Source organism: Pecten maximus, chromosome 17 (genome assembly GCF_902652985.1).
Source record: "Pecten maximus chromosome 17, xPecMax1.1, whole genome shotgun sequence".
In the NCBI taxonomy this organism is placed as follows: domain Eukaryota; kingdom Metazoa; phylum Mollusca; class Bivalvia; order Pectinida; family Pectinidae; genus Pecten; species Pecten maximus.
Window position 1 is genome coordinate 13,099,524 of NC_047031.1, and position 16,537 is coordinate 13,116,060.

The 16,537-nt window shown below is 35.2% G+C and overlaps 2 protein-coding genes across 3 annotated transcripts in view; one reads left to right on the forward strand and one right to left on the reverse strand.

Moving 5' to 3' along the window:
- LOC117315373 (ubiquitin carboxyl-terminal hydrolase 8-like) overlaps positions 1-7,792 on the reverse strand; it is a gene marked incomplete at its 5' end in the record, with an annotated part of 31,352 nt that extends 23,560 nt beyond the window's left edge. The window contains 7 exon segments of the mRNA XM_033869530.1: positions 612-753; positions 2,321-2,483; positions 4,442-4,625; positions 5,363-5,508; positions 6,330-6,415; positions 6,710-6,854; positions 7,647-7,792. Of these exon segments, the coding sequence (XP_033725421.1) occupies positions 612-753; positions 2,321-2,483; positions 4,442-4,625; positions 5,363-5,508; positions 6,330-6,415; positions 6,710-6,854; positions 7,647-7,750 (970 nt within the window).
- A 1,633-nt stretch (positions 7,793-9,425) lies between these two features.
- Positions 9,426-16,469, forward strand: LOC117315546 (LDLR chaperone boca-like). 2 transcript variants are annotated; one of them, XM_033869787.1, is made up of 6 exons: positions 9,426-9,628; positions 12,205-12,361; positions 12,915-12,996; positions 14,018-14,159; positions 14,713-14,818; positions 14,884-16,469. In XM_033869787.1, exons 1-5 carry the CDS (start codon positions 9,437-9,439, stop codon positions 14,815-14,817), a joined length of 678 nt encoding a protein of 225 aa, XP_033725678.1. In that variant the 5' UTR covers positions 9,426-9,436; the 3' UTR covers position 14,818; positions 14,884-16,469. The 2 variants fall into 2 exon arrangements, with proteins under 2 accessions (XP_033725678.1, XP_033725677.1); XM_033869786.1 differs by having other exon boundaries at positions 14,713-16,469.
- The last annotated feature ends 68 nt before the right edge of the window (positions 16,470-16,537 follow it).

Sequence of the window (16,537 nt, forward strand, 5' to 3'; positions counted from 1 at the left end):
TTATCAAATTATCATTAATAAGATAATTTGATATATATGTCATAAGCCTTTAGGCACATGAAATATTTACATAGCACACAATACCATATTTATCCTGTAATAAGCAGAGGGGGGACTGACACATAAACTTTGATTCACAGTAGGGGTAGACTTAGTGCAGGACAATAACACAAAGAAGTTTTGTGCTACTTACACGAGATTTAAGACAAACTTACACGAGATTTAAGACATACTTATATGAGATTTAAGACATACATACGCGAGATTTAAGACATATGTATGTGAGATTGAAGACATACTTATATGAGATTTAAGACATATGTACGCGAGATTTAAGACATACTTATATGAGATTTAAGACATACTTACATGATATTTAAGACATACTTATGTGAGATTTAAGACATACGTACGTGATATTTAAGACATACTTACATAAGATTTAAGACATACTTACATGAAATTTAAGACACACGTACAGGAGATTTAAGACATACTTACACGAGATTTAAGACATACTTACATGATATTTAAGACATACTTATATGAGATTTAAGACATACGTACGTGAGATTTAAGACATACGTACGTGAGATTTAGGACATACGTACATGAAGGTGCTGATGATATCGTTGACACTGATGAGTGTTTGATGTGAGGGTTTGTGGTCAGCTGAGGATAGTGGTACAACCATTGTTCATATCCACCTTCCAGGACAACTGGTTCACTACGGATTATTACTGTTGAGTCGTACTGTAAAGGAGACCATAAAGACTTGTCTAAGATCAGACACCGACAACAGACAGTGTTTGTTAATCACCATAACCACATACAGTAAAACCCCGTTATATTGCCATCCGTTATACCGCCAAACTCGCTTATCGCCATGAATTCATTCAGAACGGATTTCTTACCATGCTATTACACCCGTTTTACCGCCAAACTCGCATACCGCCATCCGCCATCATATTTCCAGAACAAACGGTAAAAATAGTATCATATTGACCTCGTTAATATCGCCAAATTGAGTCCAGAAGGACGTGTGTTTATATGTTATTGTTACGTGACTGACTGTCGACTGACAGATAATTAGCTGTACACACCGTGAGCGCGTGTACACACATGAAATCAATGAACCATGGCTAGTGCTTTGTGGTCTTTCTTTAGGAAAGTTTCGTAAGTTATGATGAATAAAACTCACTTTTGTGATACCGCTTCACTCTTTGTTAAAATGTCATAGGACTCTGTTACTGTAGAGACAACAGTAAGATGTCGGGTACACAGAGCTATCGTACCACGTGATGACGCAACGTTAACAGTAACCGGAAACTCCAGACAAACATATAAAAACATTACTCGCGCGAGCTAATGATGAAACGTTGTCAAATTTCTAGAACACAAGCATTCTAGAGCTGAATCAGAAATTGAGAAATGTTGATCTCTCCAACAGTTTGTTTTGTCAGTTTGTCGGTTGAAGGCAAAACAAACGACAATTGAACATTTTTCGGCACCCGGTAGAACATGCACAGTTAAACGAGGTAACGGTGAAAATCGTGTTACGATTACTAGATCATGTGATGCAAATTACGATGACATTCTCAGGAAAATAATTGAAATTAATATTTATCTCTTATCAAGCATATAGAGATCTACATGTATGTGTAAAATTTGATGCAATATTTTGATATGAATAATTTGTTTTTGATTTTCACAGTTTACAGTTGTTAGAGAAACACTATTTATAGTGTTTGGACAGGAAACTTGGGTTTGAGCGGCAAACCCGATATACCGCCAAACTCGTTATATCGCCAAAATCGCGTAGAACAGAAGGTGGTGATATAACGAGGTTTTACTGTATTTACTATAACAACATGTCAACTATATGACCTTGACCTTTTTACACTCAACAGATTTTATCATCATCACAACAGATTTTATCACCATCACAACAGATTTTATCATCATCACAACAGATTTTATCATCATCACAACAGATTTTATCACCATCACAACAGATTTTATCATCATCACAACAGATTTTATCATCATCACAACAGATTTTCTTCTTACACTGTTTTTTTTTTTTTTAAATATCTTCATTGCTGTAAATCTTAATACTTTCTTTAAATTTGCTGATGTCATGAAATAATAGTTTCATTACTTCCAAAATCACATCCTTGACTATACCCTTTGACCTTTGGAATCTTACCATATATTGTAACCTTTGACCTTTGGCATCTTATTATATATATATAATATTTGACCTGTGACATCTGATTATATATCATAACCTTGACCCCCGATTGGCTTCCCTACCTACCTTAAATAGAGCGTCCTTGAGTGTCCTCAAGGTTGTTCCGATAGTAACCTTGTCCAGGGTGGAAGACCAGTCCACTAATACAATATGATCCAAATGACCACGTTGTTGCCATAGTGACCGAGAATCTTCAGGTAGGTGCTTCTCAATTACTGTCACAGTTGTCCTGTAATATATATATACAGTTAAACTTACATATAACAAATTCCATTCGACCAAAGGAAAGATTAATTATTAACATTCATTACAGGTTTTTTAAACAAATAATGTTGAGGCAAATTTGGAAATTTTAACTTTGTTCATGTAATAAGCATAGATCTTATGAAGCCTGTTCCTCTTCAGAAAGATTAGCATTTCCTCAATAGAGAGGATGCACAATGTCTTAAGTCTCAATTGTTTAAGCTGGTGGTGGATCAAAGATGAAAATTATGAACTTTAAATAAAATATTTTCGATTAATGAAAGTAGCATAAATTGTCTCTTATAACATAAATTCTGATGTCTTCAATTCAAATGATTTTCAATATCTTATCACTTTTGGAAACACATGTAGTCAATGTAGGATTTTAAACCTGTATCTACCAATTAAATGTTCAATATAGCAACACATGTTTTTCTTACATGATTGTAAACTGTCTCTATTTAGGAGTGAAAAACAGGACCATAAATTTTAATACATTTTATCAGTTTAACTTCTTCATTGTTCATAAAATAAACAAGAGGCCCAGAGGGCCTGTATCGCTCACCTGGATTTCATGAGATATGAAACAAGAATGATGATTAAGTATATTTGTCACTGGTATTGCTATGTCAATATATCATTTTAGACATTTTATATGGGTATATCATTTGTACAATTTTGGATCCTTAACCCAAGGGAATGATACCAGTCAAATATTAGAGATATCCATTGCTTAGTTTCAGAGAAAAAGTTGTTTATATCAATTCTGCCAAAATGACCCCTTTCGGCCCCGCCTCTTAGCTCCCCGGGGGTCAGCCCAGTCATTTGTTTAATTTTGAATCCCTACCCCAGGGGGTTGCTACCAGGCTAATATGAGTGATATCCATTGCTTAGTTTCAATTTAGACAAATTGACCCCTTTTGGTCCCGCCCCTCAGCCCCGAGGGAGGTCGGCCTCACCATTAGTAAAATTTTGAATCCTGATCCCAAAGTAATGTTCACAGTCAAATATGAGCTATATCTATTGCTTGGTTTCAGAGGAGAAGTTGTTCATATCAATTAAGCCAAATTGACCCCTCTTGGCCCGCCCCTCAGGCCCCTGAGGGGTCAGCCCAACCATTTGTACAATTTTTAATCCCCACCTAATAGTGATGCTACCAGGCAAATATGAGTAATATCCATTGCCCGGCTTCAGAGAAGAAGTCGTTTATATATCAATATAGCTATATTGACCCCTTTTGGCCCCACCCCTCAGGCCCCGAGGGGGTCAGCCCCACCATTTGTACAATTTTGGATCCCCACCCCATAGTAATGCTACCAGGCAAATAGGAACAATATCTATAGCTTGGTTTCAGAGAAGTCGTTTATATTAATAGAGCCAAATTGACCCCTTTTGGCTCTGCCCCTCAGACCCCTGGGGGGTCAGCCCCACCATTTGTATAAATTTGAGTCCCCATCCCACAGGGATGCTTCTGACCAAATTTGGTCAAATTCTGATCAGTGGTTATGAAGAAGAAGTCAATTGTTGATGGACGGACGACGGATGACAGACGCTACGGTATGGCATAAGCTCACCTTGGTCCTTCAGACCAGGTGAACTAATAAACTAATAAGTTCAGAGAGCTGCTTTGAACATGTAGTTTGAACGTGCAATCTTCCTCAGGAAAATTTAAAGAAATTGGCAAGACTAGTACTGTTTTTTCACAGATTACAGGGGCCGCAGTGACTGAGTGGCTAACGTGTCCAGACGCTTTATCACTAGTCCTCCACCTCTGGGTTGCGATGTGCCAACGTAGGGCAGTTGCCTAGTACTGACTGTAGGTCGGTGTTTTTTTTTCGGGAACTCCGACTTAACTTCACCTCCAAAACCAGACACGTCCTTAAATGACCCTGGCTGTAAATAAGACGTTAAACAAATTAAACCTAAACACAGATAACACCTTACCCCGGTGACACAATCTCCGTCGGTACATTGACACAGGTTCGGTGACGTATGTGCGATTCTTCAAATTCTACAGCCGATCGAACATCCATAATGGCCATCTGTTCATTATTCTCGTTCAGCAAGGAAAACAACTGGACTGGAGTTATCTGCCCTTCTGGCTGGGGTGGTGGCACTGTCACAGGATCTAAAATGGAGGTTAGAGATTGTAAGACCTGGTATTGTTCTAATTAATTAATTAAATTAATAATTAGTTGTTTGATGATCTGTGATTGATCATAGTTTGACTATAATGTGGAAACATTCATGAGTTATTAAGATTTACTGCAGATATAAAAATTTTAAAATATCTGATTTTATATTAAAATGCATTAAAAACATATATCTTAAAACATATCACATTTCTCCCATTTTGGATAATGTTTTCAGTTCATGATCTTCAATCATCATTCATTAATTATTTGGAAAATTCTGATATTTGATCATCATGCATTTCAAAGTGAATACAAATATTGTCGTTGCAAAGCTGTTATTTATATGATAATACTGGATGGCATCTTTTACAAAGGGGAGATAACTGCAGCATTCTGTTATATTTTTAAGTTTTTACACTATGTCTGGATAATTATATATAAGCTGACTAGTACTTGTATTTTAGACAGACAAATTAGATTAATAAAATGGCATAAAACATATTATAAAAACATTTTTACTGAATAGACTTTATAATTCATCTAAAATATTTTTAACGATTTCTTTTTTCATACTCTTTTTAATCATCTTTAAAAAAAGTTATAGTGTTAAGACCTATCACAATGACAAACCATGATTACATTGTTTTCCCTTCAGAATAATTTCCAAATATTTGTAAATGCTCAAAAGTGTATCATTTAAAAGAACAAATTCTTTGATAAAGGTTTTTACCTGGACTTGATTCTTTAGACACAGACTTTGTTTTTTCTCCACTCTCAGATTTTTTTTCAGTCTCTAAGTCTGAAGTTTCTTCTACTTTCTTCTCTTCAGATGAGGCGAGCTTCTTGGCAATTTCCTGAGCCTCCGAGAAGTCGTACCTGTAACGTATAAAATTGTTTTACAACCCATCGTGAACCTCTGAGAAGTCATACCTGTAATGTATTGTATTGTTTTACAACCCATCTTGAGCCTTCGAGAAGTCGTACCTATAATGTATTATATTGTTTTTTAACCCATCGTGAGCCTCTGAGAAGTCGTACCTATAATGTATTGTTGTACGGCCCATCGTGAGTCTCTGAGAAGTCGTACCTATAATGTATTATATTGGTTTTTAACCCATCATGAGCCTTCGAGAAGTCGTACCTGTAATGTATTGTTTTACAACCCATCGTGAGCCTCTGAGAAGTCGTACCTATAATGTATTGTTGTACGGCCCATCGTGAACCTCTGAGAAGTCGTAAATATAATGTATTGTTGTACGGCCCATCGTGAGCCTCTGAGAAGTCGTACCTATAATGTATTATATTGGTTTTTAACCCATCGTGAGCCTTCGAGAAGTCGTACCTGTAATGTATTGTTTTACAACCCATCGTGAGCCTCTGAGAAGTCGTACCTGTAATGTATTGTTTTACAACCCATCGTGAGCCTCTGAGAAGTCGTACCTATAATGTATTATATTGTTTTACAACCCATCGTGAGCCTCTGAGAAGTCGTACCTGTAATGTATTGCATTCTTTTATTGCCCCTCGTGAGCCTCCGAGAAGTCATACCTGTAATGTATTGTTTTACGACCCCTCATGAGCCTCCTGTAGATTTAAGTGATTACAGTCAGACATAAATATTTATCTAATACTTCTATAGTTTAAACAATGAAAAAACTGAAAGTGATGGAGAGACATTTGAATGTTAACATATATACCTGTTTTTGAGACTTTTAGAAAGGGTCTCTGCCTTGTCCAAACACTTCAGAACATTCTTCTGGCCAATGAGTTTATCGTAGAAATCCTGAAAACAAAAATATTATGACTTTAAATATTTAACATATTCTATTACATTCTTTTCAAAAATTATCTGATTTTTGCAAAGTTACTACAGTGACATTCATACAAGTTTATGCATAAATAACAGTGACAGTGTTTCTAGTTTTTAAAAGCTTTGGGTCAGTATAAATAATTTTTAATTTCATATTTTCATATTTTACAGAAATATTTTGACCTTAACAGTGCTTGTGCCTAAAACAAAATTGGATAGAATGGAAAACAATACATTTTCTAAGCTTGAAAATGAACAAAATCAAACCTTCTGCTTGCGATACTCCGGCATTTTCTTTACGGCCGTAATGATGTTGAAGAATCTCATAAAGAGGACATAGGCTCTCTCCTCATCTCCCAACATGTCACTCTCCTCTGCACCTTTCAACATCGTCTCTGATGTCTTTATCAGCCTGTTTGACAATTAATCACGAAATCAGAAATTGGTCCTCTAAAGGAAAGGTGGTATTTGTTTTGTTTATAAGTTTAAATAATTGTAAACAAATGATCCCATCAATTTTCATTTTACTAAAAAAAGTCAGGTTTTTCTGAAAAACTATGTATTTTGAACGGAAATGTTAACCTACTAATCAGAATTTTCTATATGAATGATATTTTTATATATTTGTTTTAATAAATGTCATAGACATATCGTAGGTATATACACAATAAAAATGACGTAAGATTTCAAATATGAATGGCAAATTAAGCTTAATGAGCTGTACTTAATTTCAAGGTAAAAACATTTTTTTGAGGATATACCTAGCTAGTCTAGAACAAAGAGTAGTGCTGTAATTATTGTGGTTATTTATCAATATTTTTTTTCTGAGATATTGAGTTTTGACTTTCTATATAAAGTAAAACTATCCTAAAGGTCACCTCTATATAACAACTTTTTAAAGAAGTCAGTAATGTAAGAGATTTAGTGGTATAATATATGGACCTCTATATAAAGACCATCTCACTATAAAAGGTCATTTTCTCTGTTTTCTTGAAAGACCTTAACATATACAGGTTTGGCTGTGTTAAACTTATGGCCACCTCTATATATAACAAAACCCTGGCCTATAAACACTACCTACATCTTTACAATTCACTGTTCATGTTTTCGGACCTCTATAGAAAGGCTGCTTTTCTCTGCTTACTTGAGTAACCTGTTATAAACAGGTTTGATTGTGTTAAGTTTAACTGTGTTGTATACTTACAGTTTCGGATTGTTTCCAAGCTTCTGTTTGGAGATGTCCACCAATTTGTTGAGGTCTGACATAGACTTGGCCATGTAGACATCCTTTACCGTCCGGCCTGGCATCTTGTCTTGATAGTAAAAATTCCAGTCCACAGTATTTTATATATTTATCTATAAATCAAGGAAACATATTTTGTTCATGGAGGTTTTAAAATTAAAATTCCTGTCTGAATTTACATTCTAAGCTTTGGAAGTTTGCATATTGTGAATGATTTATATTAGAACCTTCAATTCTATCAAAATCAACATTAACATACTAAGGAGATATATATATGTATATATATATATATAATTACCAGTACATGTATAAGATGATGGATGTATACGTAGGTGGTCACGTTATTAGTGCTTAGGTAGTTTTGGGAAAAGACAGATGTAATTCATGGTACAGTGAGGGATTGTTTAACAGTGTTTAATGTTTTTCACCGTGATATTCCACAGAGTTGTGTTACTAGTTTGGTTTGTTTTTGTTTAACGTCCTATTAACAGTCAGGGTCATTTAAGGTTTGAGGTGGAGGAAAGTCGGAGTACCCGGAGAAAAACCACCAGCCTACGGTCAGTACCTTGCAACTGCCCCGCGTAGGTTTCAAACTCGCAACCCAGAGGTGGAGGGTTAGTGTTAAAGTGTCGGGACAACTTAACCACTCGGCCACCGTGGCTCCCTGTTGTGTTAATCCGGAATATTAATTTCTGGTTAATGATTTATGTATTCAGTGACCACCTATGCCTAATCATCCCTCAATATAAAGATGATTTGATAGAATCATAATCAAACATCATATACTGTGAATACTCGTTTGATTTAATGTAACTAATTATCATTATGTTTCATCAATATGTAAAAACTGCCATCGCTGAGAGAAATTATGGAGCTTGAGCTAAGGACCTACATATGTACTAACTACATGTACACTGTATACAATGAAATTATTGCGTAATCACATTACATCATTATAAGTCCCACTTTCTTTTACTTTGTAATTGGTGCGTCTATTAGGCCATCTTCTACGGGATCTAAACCTTTTACTTCATGAGCTTAAATATATTGACAATATCATATATATAAGAAGAACAAAATCTTCTATTAAATGAGTTATATAGATTATGTATTGTTTTGCAGCAGCACAATCTGTCCATTTCTTCAATTACAATTATATGAGTGTACACTTATATCACAATATATTGATATATAAATCAAACAAGTGGAAAACAAGACCTAGATGGCTCATCTTTTATATGTTCTGCAGAAAGCAAACAAACAAATAAACCTTCAAAAAGAATCTTGATCTCCCAGTAAGAATAAGATCATCAAACTTCATCATGATCACATGTGCATGTAAAATGACGATCATATTCGACAGGTCAAATTAACCGATTTTTATTTACATATTACTTACTATACTAGCACACACCTTATCAAGGTCTTCGTGGAATTTTCATTTCATAATTACACACAGCCATAGTGTTTAAAAAACTGACAAGATCTGTCAAACGTTATATCAGAACCTCTGTTTACAAGTTCCAGACCTACTTCCTGTTCGTTTCAGGTGGTAAATATATATTACGATAATAAAATCATTTTAAATCAATCAGTTTAAAGTTCAATTTATAAACATTTTTGTTTAAATATAAATAACCCGTTGTTAAAAACTTAATTATTCTTATTCATAAAATATAAAATATATGCAGTGATAACATTTTTTTATTTCGTTTAATTTATAAATTGGAATTTATACCAACTACCGGAAGATGGCGTGTCGCAAGCAGATGAATCTTCTTCGCAAAGTATTTATTCTACTGTTCCTTGTGAACTATGTCGTATTGGCGAGTAACGATAAAAAGGAAAAGAAAGAAGACAATATTGCAGGAGAAAAATGGAAAAAGAAGAAGATACAAGACTACTCAGAGGCAGATATGGAGCGTCTATTTGACCAGTGGGAAGTACGTACTTAATGAAATCCGACGTTTCGTCCACAAATTTAACCGGAATGCGAACTCTGTGTGCCTGTTGTAATCAGAATAATTGTATCATATTTTATTGCGATTTTTACCTATATTGTAAACATATTATAATTTGATTATTCATTGTGTTTTTGTTTCGTTAACTATTTCACTTTTTAAATTTTCGTGAAGTTTACGTTTTGGGACGATATGGCATTTCAAAACTGAAAGTCGGTGATCGGTGTACACGTGTGTCTAAAAGTTGGTTAGGTTACCTGTGGGTCCCGAATGCAGTCTCATAAAAATAAACATGTTTTTCATACTTTCATAACATTGTCAACAAAATCATAAGAAAGATAATTACAAGTTAGTGTAACATGAAGAATAGATCTACTAATATATATAAAATAAGGAATTAAAAGGAACGAGTTGGTGTGGCTTGTACATGGTGTTAAATACAGTCTCCGTCACTCACCTGACAGAGCATGCTTTTTTGGCTCAGGAGGTAGAGCCTGGGTTCGAATCCTGTTAGGGGTGGGGGGTGAGGGGTGGGGCGGGGGGTTAGCCGGAAAACGTAGCTCTGGACAACGGACAGACAATTTCTGACGCATGGTCATCTTCAGAGCTACAATTCCCTTCCATTGATAGTGTCAAAACAATGAACCTCCAAAATGCTACAAATAGCAGATGTCGTGTAACTTTGGTGTTATATTTGTCTATTTGATAATAATTTAACATTTCCAATGCAATTTTAGCAATGTATTAGCCTACCGTCATATCTGGAAATCTTTAATTTGCACATTCCAATATTATACTACCCGGATTTGTCTCCATAATCCGCCATGATACTTCTCTGAGAACTCTCATGAGAATGCTAATCCGAATTTGGTATGCGTGACCAAATATGGATGAACCTATACTTCAATTAAAAAAAACATTATCAAGATATTTAACCAGTTTTTTTTTGAAGGGTTGTAAAAAAAATGCATCTTACTTGGTGTAATTATTGATGCAATTTCGGAATGTTTGACCTTGCTCGCTGAGGTATATAAGAATCTAAGAATATATCAGAATCTTCTTATCTGAAGAAATATCGCGGGACATTTCATTAGCATCAATTTATTTTGATTTCCTTGTAAGGAAATTGACCTTTACACTTGCATCAAAGATGGCGGTATGGTTGAACTAATATCTCTATATGTCTTGTTCGTTTTGGATTTTACCATTTATTGTCAAAGAAATGGCGTAATGTGCAGGTTTGTAGATCGAATATTGATAATAGATACCAGAATCATCTATTTACATATAGTTTTTTTATCCGAGAAAATTATAATCATGGCTAATATACTGCCTAATGTGAATCACATCGGGGCTTTCGCTACACTGTCAGCAATGGGAGGGACTTCATACCCTGCCGGAGAGCAGTGTAGACAGGGTATGAATATTCATTCTAGTCAAGGGGCACTGATGAGGAATGTATTTTTCCCTAGCTGTTCTTTCACATTTTAAATTTGTACCCAACAGAGATTTGGGTAAATCTCAAGAAAAAAAACGTAGGAGTATTAGTGTTAAGGGAATGGGTTGGTGTGGCTTGTTCATAGTGTTAAATACTCAGCTGACGGAGCTTGTGTTATGTATTTGCTAACTATTTGTTTATCAATATAACTATTCCCGATATCAAGTCCATGTCTGGTTTCATAGAGTTCGATATTAGTCACGCCTTGCATTGTAGCTCTTCATTCAATAAGGTAATAATGTTCACTTCCAAAGTTTCTCTTCAATGTCAGGCGGGCTACGTTTCTCAGTCCAGTGAACTACAAACACAACAGCTTACTTCTCTGACCAAGAGGTAGAGCCATGGCTTATCAATCCGGAGACCCGGGTTTGATTCCTTTGGGGGCAATGATCAGGAATGTATTTTCCCCTGTTTTTTCACAATACCCTCTCATATGTGCCTTGAATAAATGACCTGTCACTCAGCGTGCATACATCCTATGACTAACCTAAAAGGAACAAATCCATTTTCTTCTCTTTTTTTTTTTAAACTTTTATATTTCTTTTATTACAACTGGTTACATTTCACAAGTACAATTATATGATTACTCACTCACAATTATCTTAATTTTCTCATTTGAACAGTTTAACTGATCAAACTATGATTATGTTAGATCCAACCCGGCCACCTTACATTCACACTTGCACACAGCATGAAAACATATAGAATCGGACAAAACACATAGAACAGCAGAACAAAATCAAAACACATATAAAAAGAGCTACAGAGAAAGGGAAAGAGAAAGAGGGGGGGGGGGGGGGGGGGGGGGGGGGGGGGGGGGGGGGGGTTGATGGTGATGGAAAAGATAGGGAAGAGAGGGGGATATAAAGGTGAGAGGAGGTCAGATTTTCAGTTTATATATTTAAAAGGTAGATGTTTGTTTTGGTTGTTTTTTTTTCAACATTTTCGATCAGGCATGTTCAGGAACGAATTCACGCTAGTAAGGTGACTTATATATGTTCCTCTTTTACTACAGCATTGGAATTTTCACTATTTAATTGATAAGATGATTTTTATTCAGGATAACGATGAAGATGAGTTAGAGGAAGATGAGCTACCAGAATGGAAGAGGGAACCTCCCAAGGTAGATTTATCACAGATGGACCCCACAAACCCCGAGGCCATGCTCAAAATGTCAAAAAAGGGCAAAACACTTATGATGTTTGCTACAATCTCAGGTAAAAACTTATTAAGTAAATTTTACATTATTTAAAAGTTTGGAAAGAATTGATAGGAAGATTGGCATGATTGCATTCTTCTTATTTTGTATTATATAAACATCAAATTTTGAAAATCTGCAGTTTAGTCTTTAAATTTTCCTTCTCAGTTCAACAGTTTTATTCTGAAAATGAGATAATAAAAACGCCTAAAACAAGTATTTAAGGTATTTGGTATTGCAGCTTTTTAAGCTCACCTCCCAAAAAGAGGGGGAACTTACGTTGTTATCTGTGTAGTTGTAGGTTTCTAAATGTTAAGTTTTTGTGTTGAAAGGCATCAGTAAACCTATTTATAATTGTATAGATTCCAGTTGGTGAACTCAACCCCTATCACTACGTAGTGTGAGGTATAATGATATACAATGTTAGACAAGCTTTGTACCGATGATGGTTAAATTCCATTGTATCTTCACAGATAATGAATAAAATATTTACCGGGTATGTATTTAGTTTGGGTTAAATGCTTGATAATTGATACAAAATGTTGACAATTTTTTTTTTATATTTTTTTTAGGAGGACCAACACAGAGGGAGACTGAGCAGATCTCACAACTCTGGCACACAAGTTTATTTAATGCAAATTATGATACACAAAGGTTGGTTAAATAATCAATCCAGAATTCTATGTTTATGGAGACAATCTAGTTCATCTGTGTCTAAATACAACATTTCATAAGGGGCCGTGGTGGCCAAGTGGTTAATGTGTCCTGACACTTTATCACAAGCTCTCCACCCCTGGGTCGTGAGTTCGAAACCCATGTTGGGCAGTTGCCTGGTACAGACCATAGGCTGGTGGTTTTTCTTCAGGTACTCCGGCTTTCCTCCACCTCCAAAACCTGGCACATCCTGAAATGACGCTGGCTGTTAATAGGATATTAAACAAGATAAAATATATATGAATTAAAGTGTAAATAAAACAGACTTTCAGCTGTTAAAACGGGTAGGTATTGAAAGTTCTTTGTCAAATCTGACCAAAAAACCAAATAAGATTTTGGTTCATCATTAACGGCATTATTAGATAAACAAACAGCTCTGATCAAACTAGGGCTGCTTGCAATAGCTCAGTCCGAGCGGTGCCCTACATAACCGGAGGTGATGGATGGTGAGTGGTCCAATGCTCCCTACCCATGGCATTTTGTGTTTCTAGGGAAATTGACTGGTCTGTACTATTTGTTGTTCATTGAGGGAGCCACCAGCTACTACAGACGGCTGTGCCTCAAAATTTACCCGGATGTTGATGGGGCCCCCCCCCCCCCCCCCCCCCCCCCAAAAAAAAATTTACTTTGCTGAAAGAAAATAGTCTACATGTATACTTGTGCTCTTCAATTTAAGTATATTTCAACATCATAAAAACCATTGCTGCTTAAATCAACGCCTATTTTTCCTATTGAAATATTTATTAAAACTTGAACCATTAAAAACTCACTATTTACCAGTAATTCTACATGTTGAACCATTAAAAATTTACCATTTACCACTAATTCTTCATGTTGAACAATTAATAATTTACTATTTACCAGTTATTCTACATGTTGAATCATTAAAAAATTACCAGTAATTCTACATGTTGAATCAATTAAAAAAATTACCAGTAATTCTACATGTACCAATTTACAGGTTTGTTGTGAGTGAGGATCGTGTCATCTTCATGTTGAGTGACGGCTCCCAGGCATGGGAGGTCAAGGACTTCCTCGTTAAACAGGAGCGATGTAAAGAAGTGACCATTGAGGGGAAATCTTACGACGGAGCTGCTGTGCAGGTGAGGAGATCTGTTATGTGAAGTTAAAGTTATCATTTCCTATTGTATTTCTGAAAGTCGAATTTTCATTTTACGTAGTGTATTGTCGAATGACAAAATAAGTTTATAAACTTCATAGGAGATGAATTGGAAATGAAAGCAAAATTATCTTAATCACATGACTGAAAAGTTAATTTTATCAGACTGATATGAAGTCCTGAACAGGAATATTTCCATTGTTCAGTTTTTCATGTAGGGAGTCACAAATAATGTATGTAAATTATGTCACTATGGAGACAATAATGGATGTTTCTGATTGGTCAGATACGAAATATTTTCAGAATAAGATGAAAATTTGTAAAGGTTTCAAGGGAAGACACATACAGTGGTATCAGTTTCTAAAAAGGTTCTGTCAATTGAGTACCATCTCAAAGAAATAATTGATAAAAAAAGATCTATGAAATTGATTCCCTCTACCATTTTATGTTTACAAAGTGTATATTTCAAATGGATGAAGTTGTGGGTAGGAGGGAGAGCAACAACAATGTTAAACAAACATTTTCTTTGATTTCAGAATGCAGATGACAACAAAACAACCAAAAAAGCTGAACCTGTGAACAAAAAAGCAAAGTTAACGAAGGACAATAAGATCCATAAAAAGGATAAAACAGAGTTATGAGATTTAGAGATGTGTGTATGAGTTTGTGTAGTAAGTTTACTATTAAGGATAAAACAAAGTTATGAGATTTAGAGATGTGTGTATGAGTTTGTGTAGTAAGTTTACTATTAAGGATAAAACAGAGTTATGAGATTTAGAGATGTGTGTTGTAAGTTAACTATTAAGTACCAGGGTCAATATTCATTAGATCTTCCTCGTACAAGAATTTTTAGCCCACCATCACCATCGTCAAATGTCGATCATTCATCTCCTTATAAAGCTAATTATTGTTATTGTCATTTCTTTACTACAGGGTTCATCTTCAGGCCCTGATTCTATCAATGTTCCTAAACTTGAGAAAATTCCTTAGCTTACAATTTTCCATAGGAAACATTATAGATTAAGGGATAAATCTTCCTCAAGTTCTGTAATGATTTACTGTGGACAAATTTAACTTAAGGGATTTCCTTCCTTAAGTTACAGAATATTAATGAAACTGGCCAAAGATTTCATAGTATGTTTAGTTGTATATGTTACATGTTGGGACAGAGTAACTATAACACTACTTCTCTGAAAGCACTGTATGGATCTTCATCAATTTTAGTTGTATATGTTACATGTTGGGACAGAGTAACTATAACACTACTTCTCTTAAAGCACTGTATGGATCTTCATCAATTTTCATAAGGAGTTTTCTTAAAACATATAGTGCAAGTTCAATAGTAGTGTTTAATATAGACTGATATCCATAATCAAGGTGAGACTTACCCTATATCCAGTGGTGGGTACCAACCATACTTGGGCTGTTTATCATATGTGAAGATTTTCGTACTGGACCCTATATATTCTTCGATATTTCACTCAACATGCCATTTTTTGCAAGATGCGTGTCTGCTTTATCTATATCATGCTTCCGAAAATTAGATATTAGAAATTTCAATGTGACCTCATTTGTGGTTGTATGTCATTTTAATGACTCCCTTTAGGAGCTTCACAATGGGATCATTCTCGGGAATATCAGTTCGTCCGAGGTGTAGATGTAAGATTTCGTTATATCTGTAATTGAAGCATCATGTTGAAATAAGAGTAAGAATGTGTATAATATTTTTATTTGTTAGAGATACTGGCAGGATGTGTCAAAAAATTGAGTGAAGGATGAAAGATTTTTTGTGAAGCACGGCATTCGAAAGATGGTGGAGATTTTTTTACTCAGAATGTATAGAAATACCTAGAAAAATTTAGTCACTCTTATTTCTGTTGACTGTGATTGACAGGAATACACATGAATATACCCATCAACTTTTCAATTTTGGAATAGATGAGAAAATGTGTTGTAGAATTAGCAATGTCTCTTGATACCTATACAGTGCTTTATTTGACAAAATAGTTATGCATAATTACGGTGAAAATGGGTGAGACTTTCCCCAAGTTAAAAAGGTTGACAGATACCAGAGACGTAGTAGATGAACCACAACACACACACACACACACACACACACAAACATATAGCAGGTATTTCTGGCTAGGTGATTGGGTGCGGTAGATCGTGAGTTCGAGGCCCATCAGGCACGAGTTATAAAGTTATCTGCCTTCGTCAATTGTGTTGTTATATTATATGTGTGTGTGAACTTGGCAGGACGTTGGTTCTTGGAGAATTTCTCCAACTTGAGATTTCTGTTAGTTAAGAGTACAGTGTCTGTTTTTCTCTGCATTTATGTCTGTAAAACCTATTTACTTTTTA

Bases quoted from the DNA above. Each gene is read 5' to 3' on its own strand.
- LOC117315546 (XM_033869786.1), top strand. From the start codon at position 9,437: ATGGCGTGTCGCAAGCAGATGAATCTTCTTCGCAAAGTATTTATTCTA. The intron at 9,629-12,204 runs GTACGTACTTAA...ATTTTTATTCAG, and splicing joins GTCTATTTGACCAGTGGGAA to GATAACGATGAAGATGAGTT. The intron at 12,997-14,017 runs GTTGGTTAAATA...ACCAATTTACAG, and splicing joins GCAAATTATGATACACAAAG to GTTTGTTGTGAGTGAGGATC.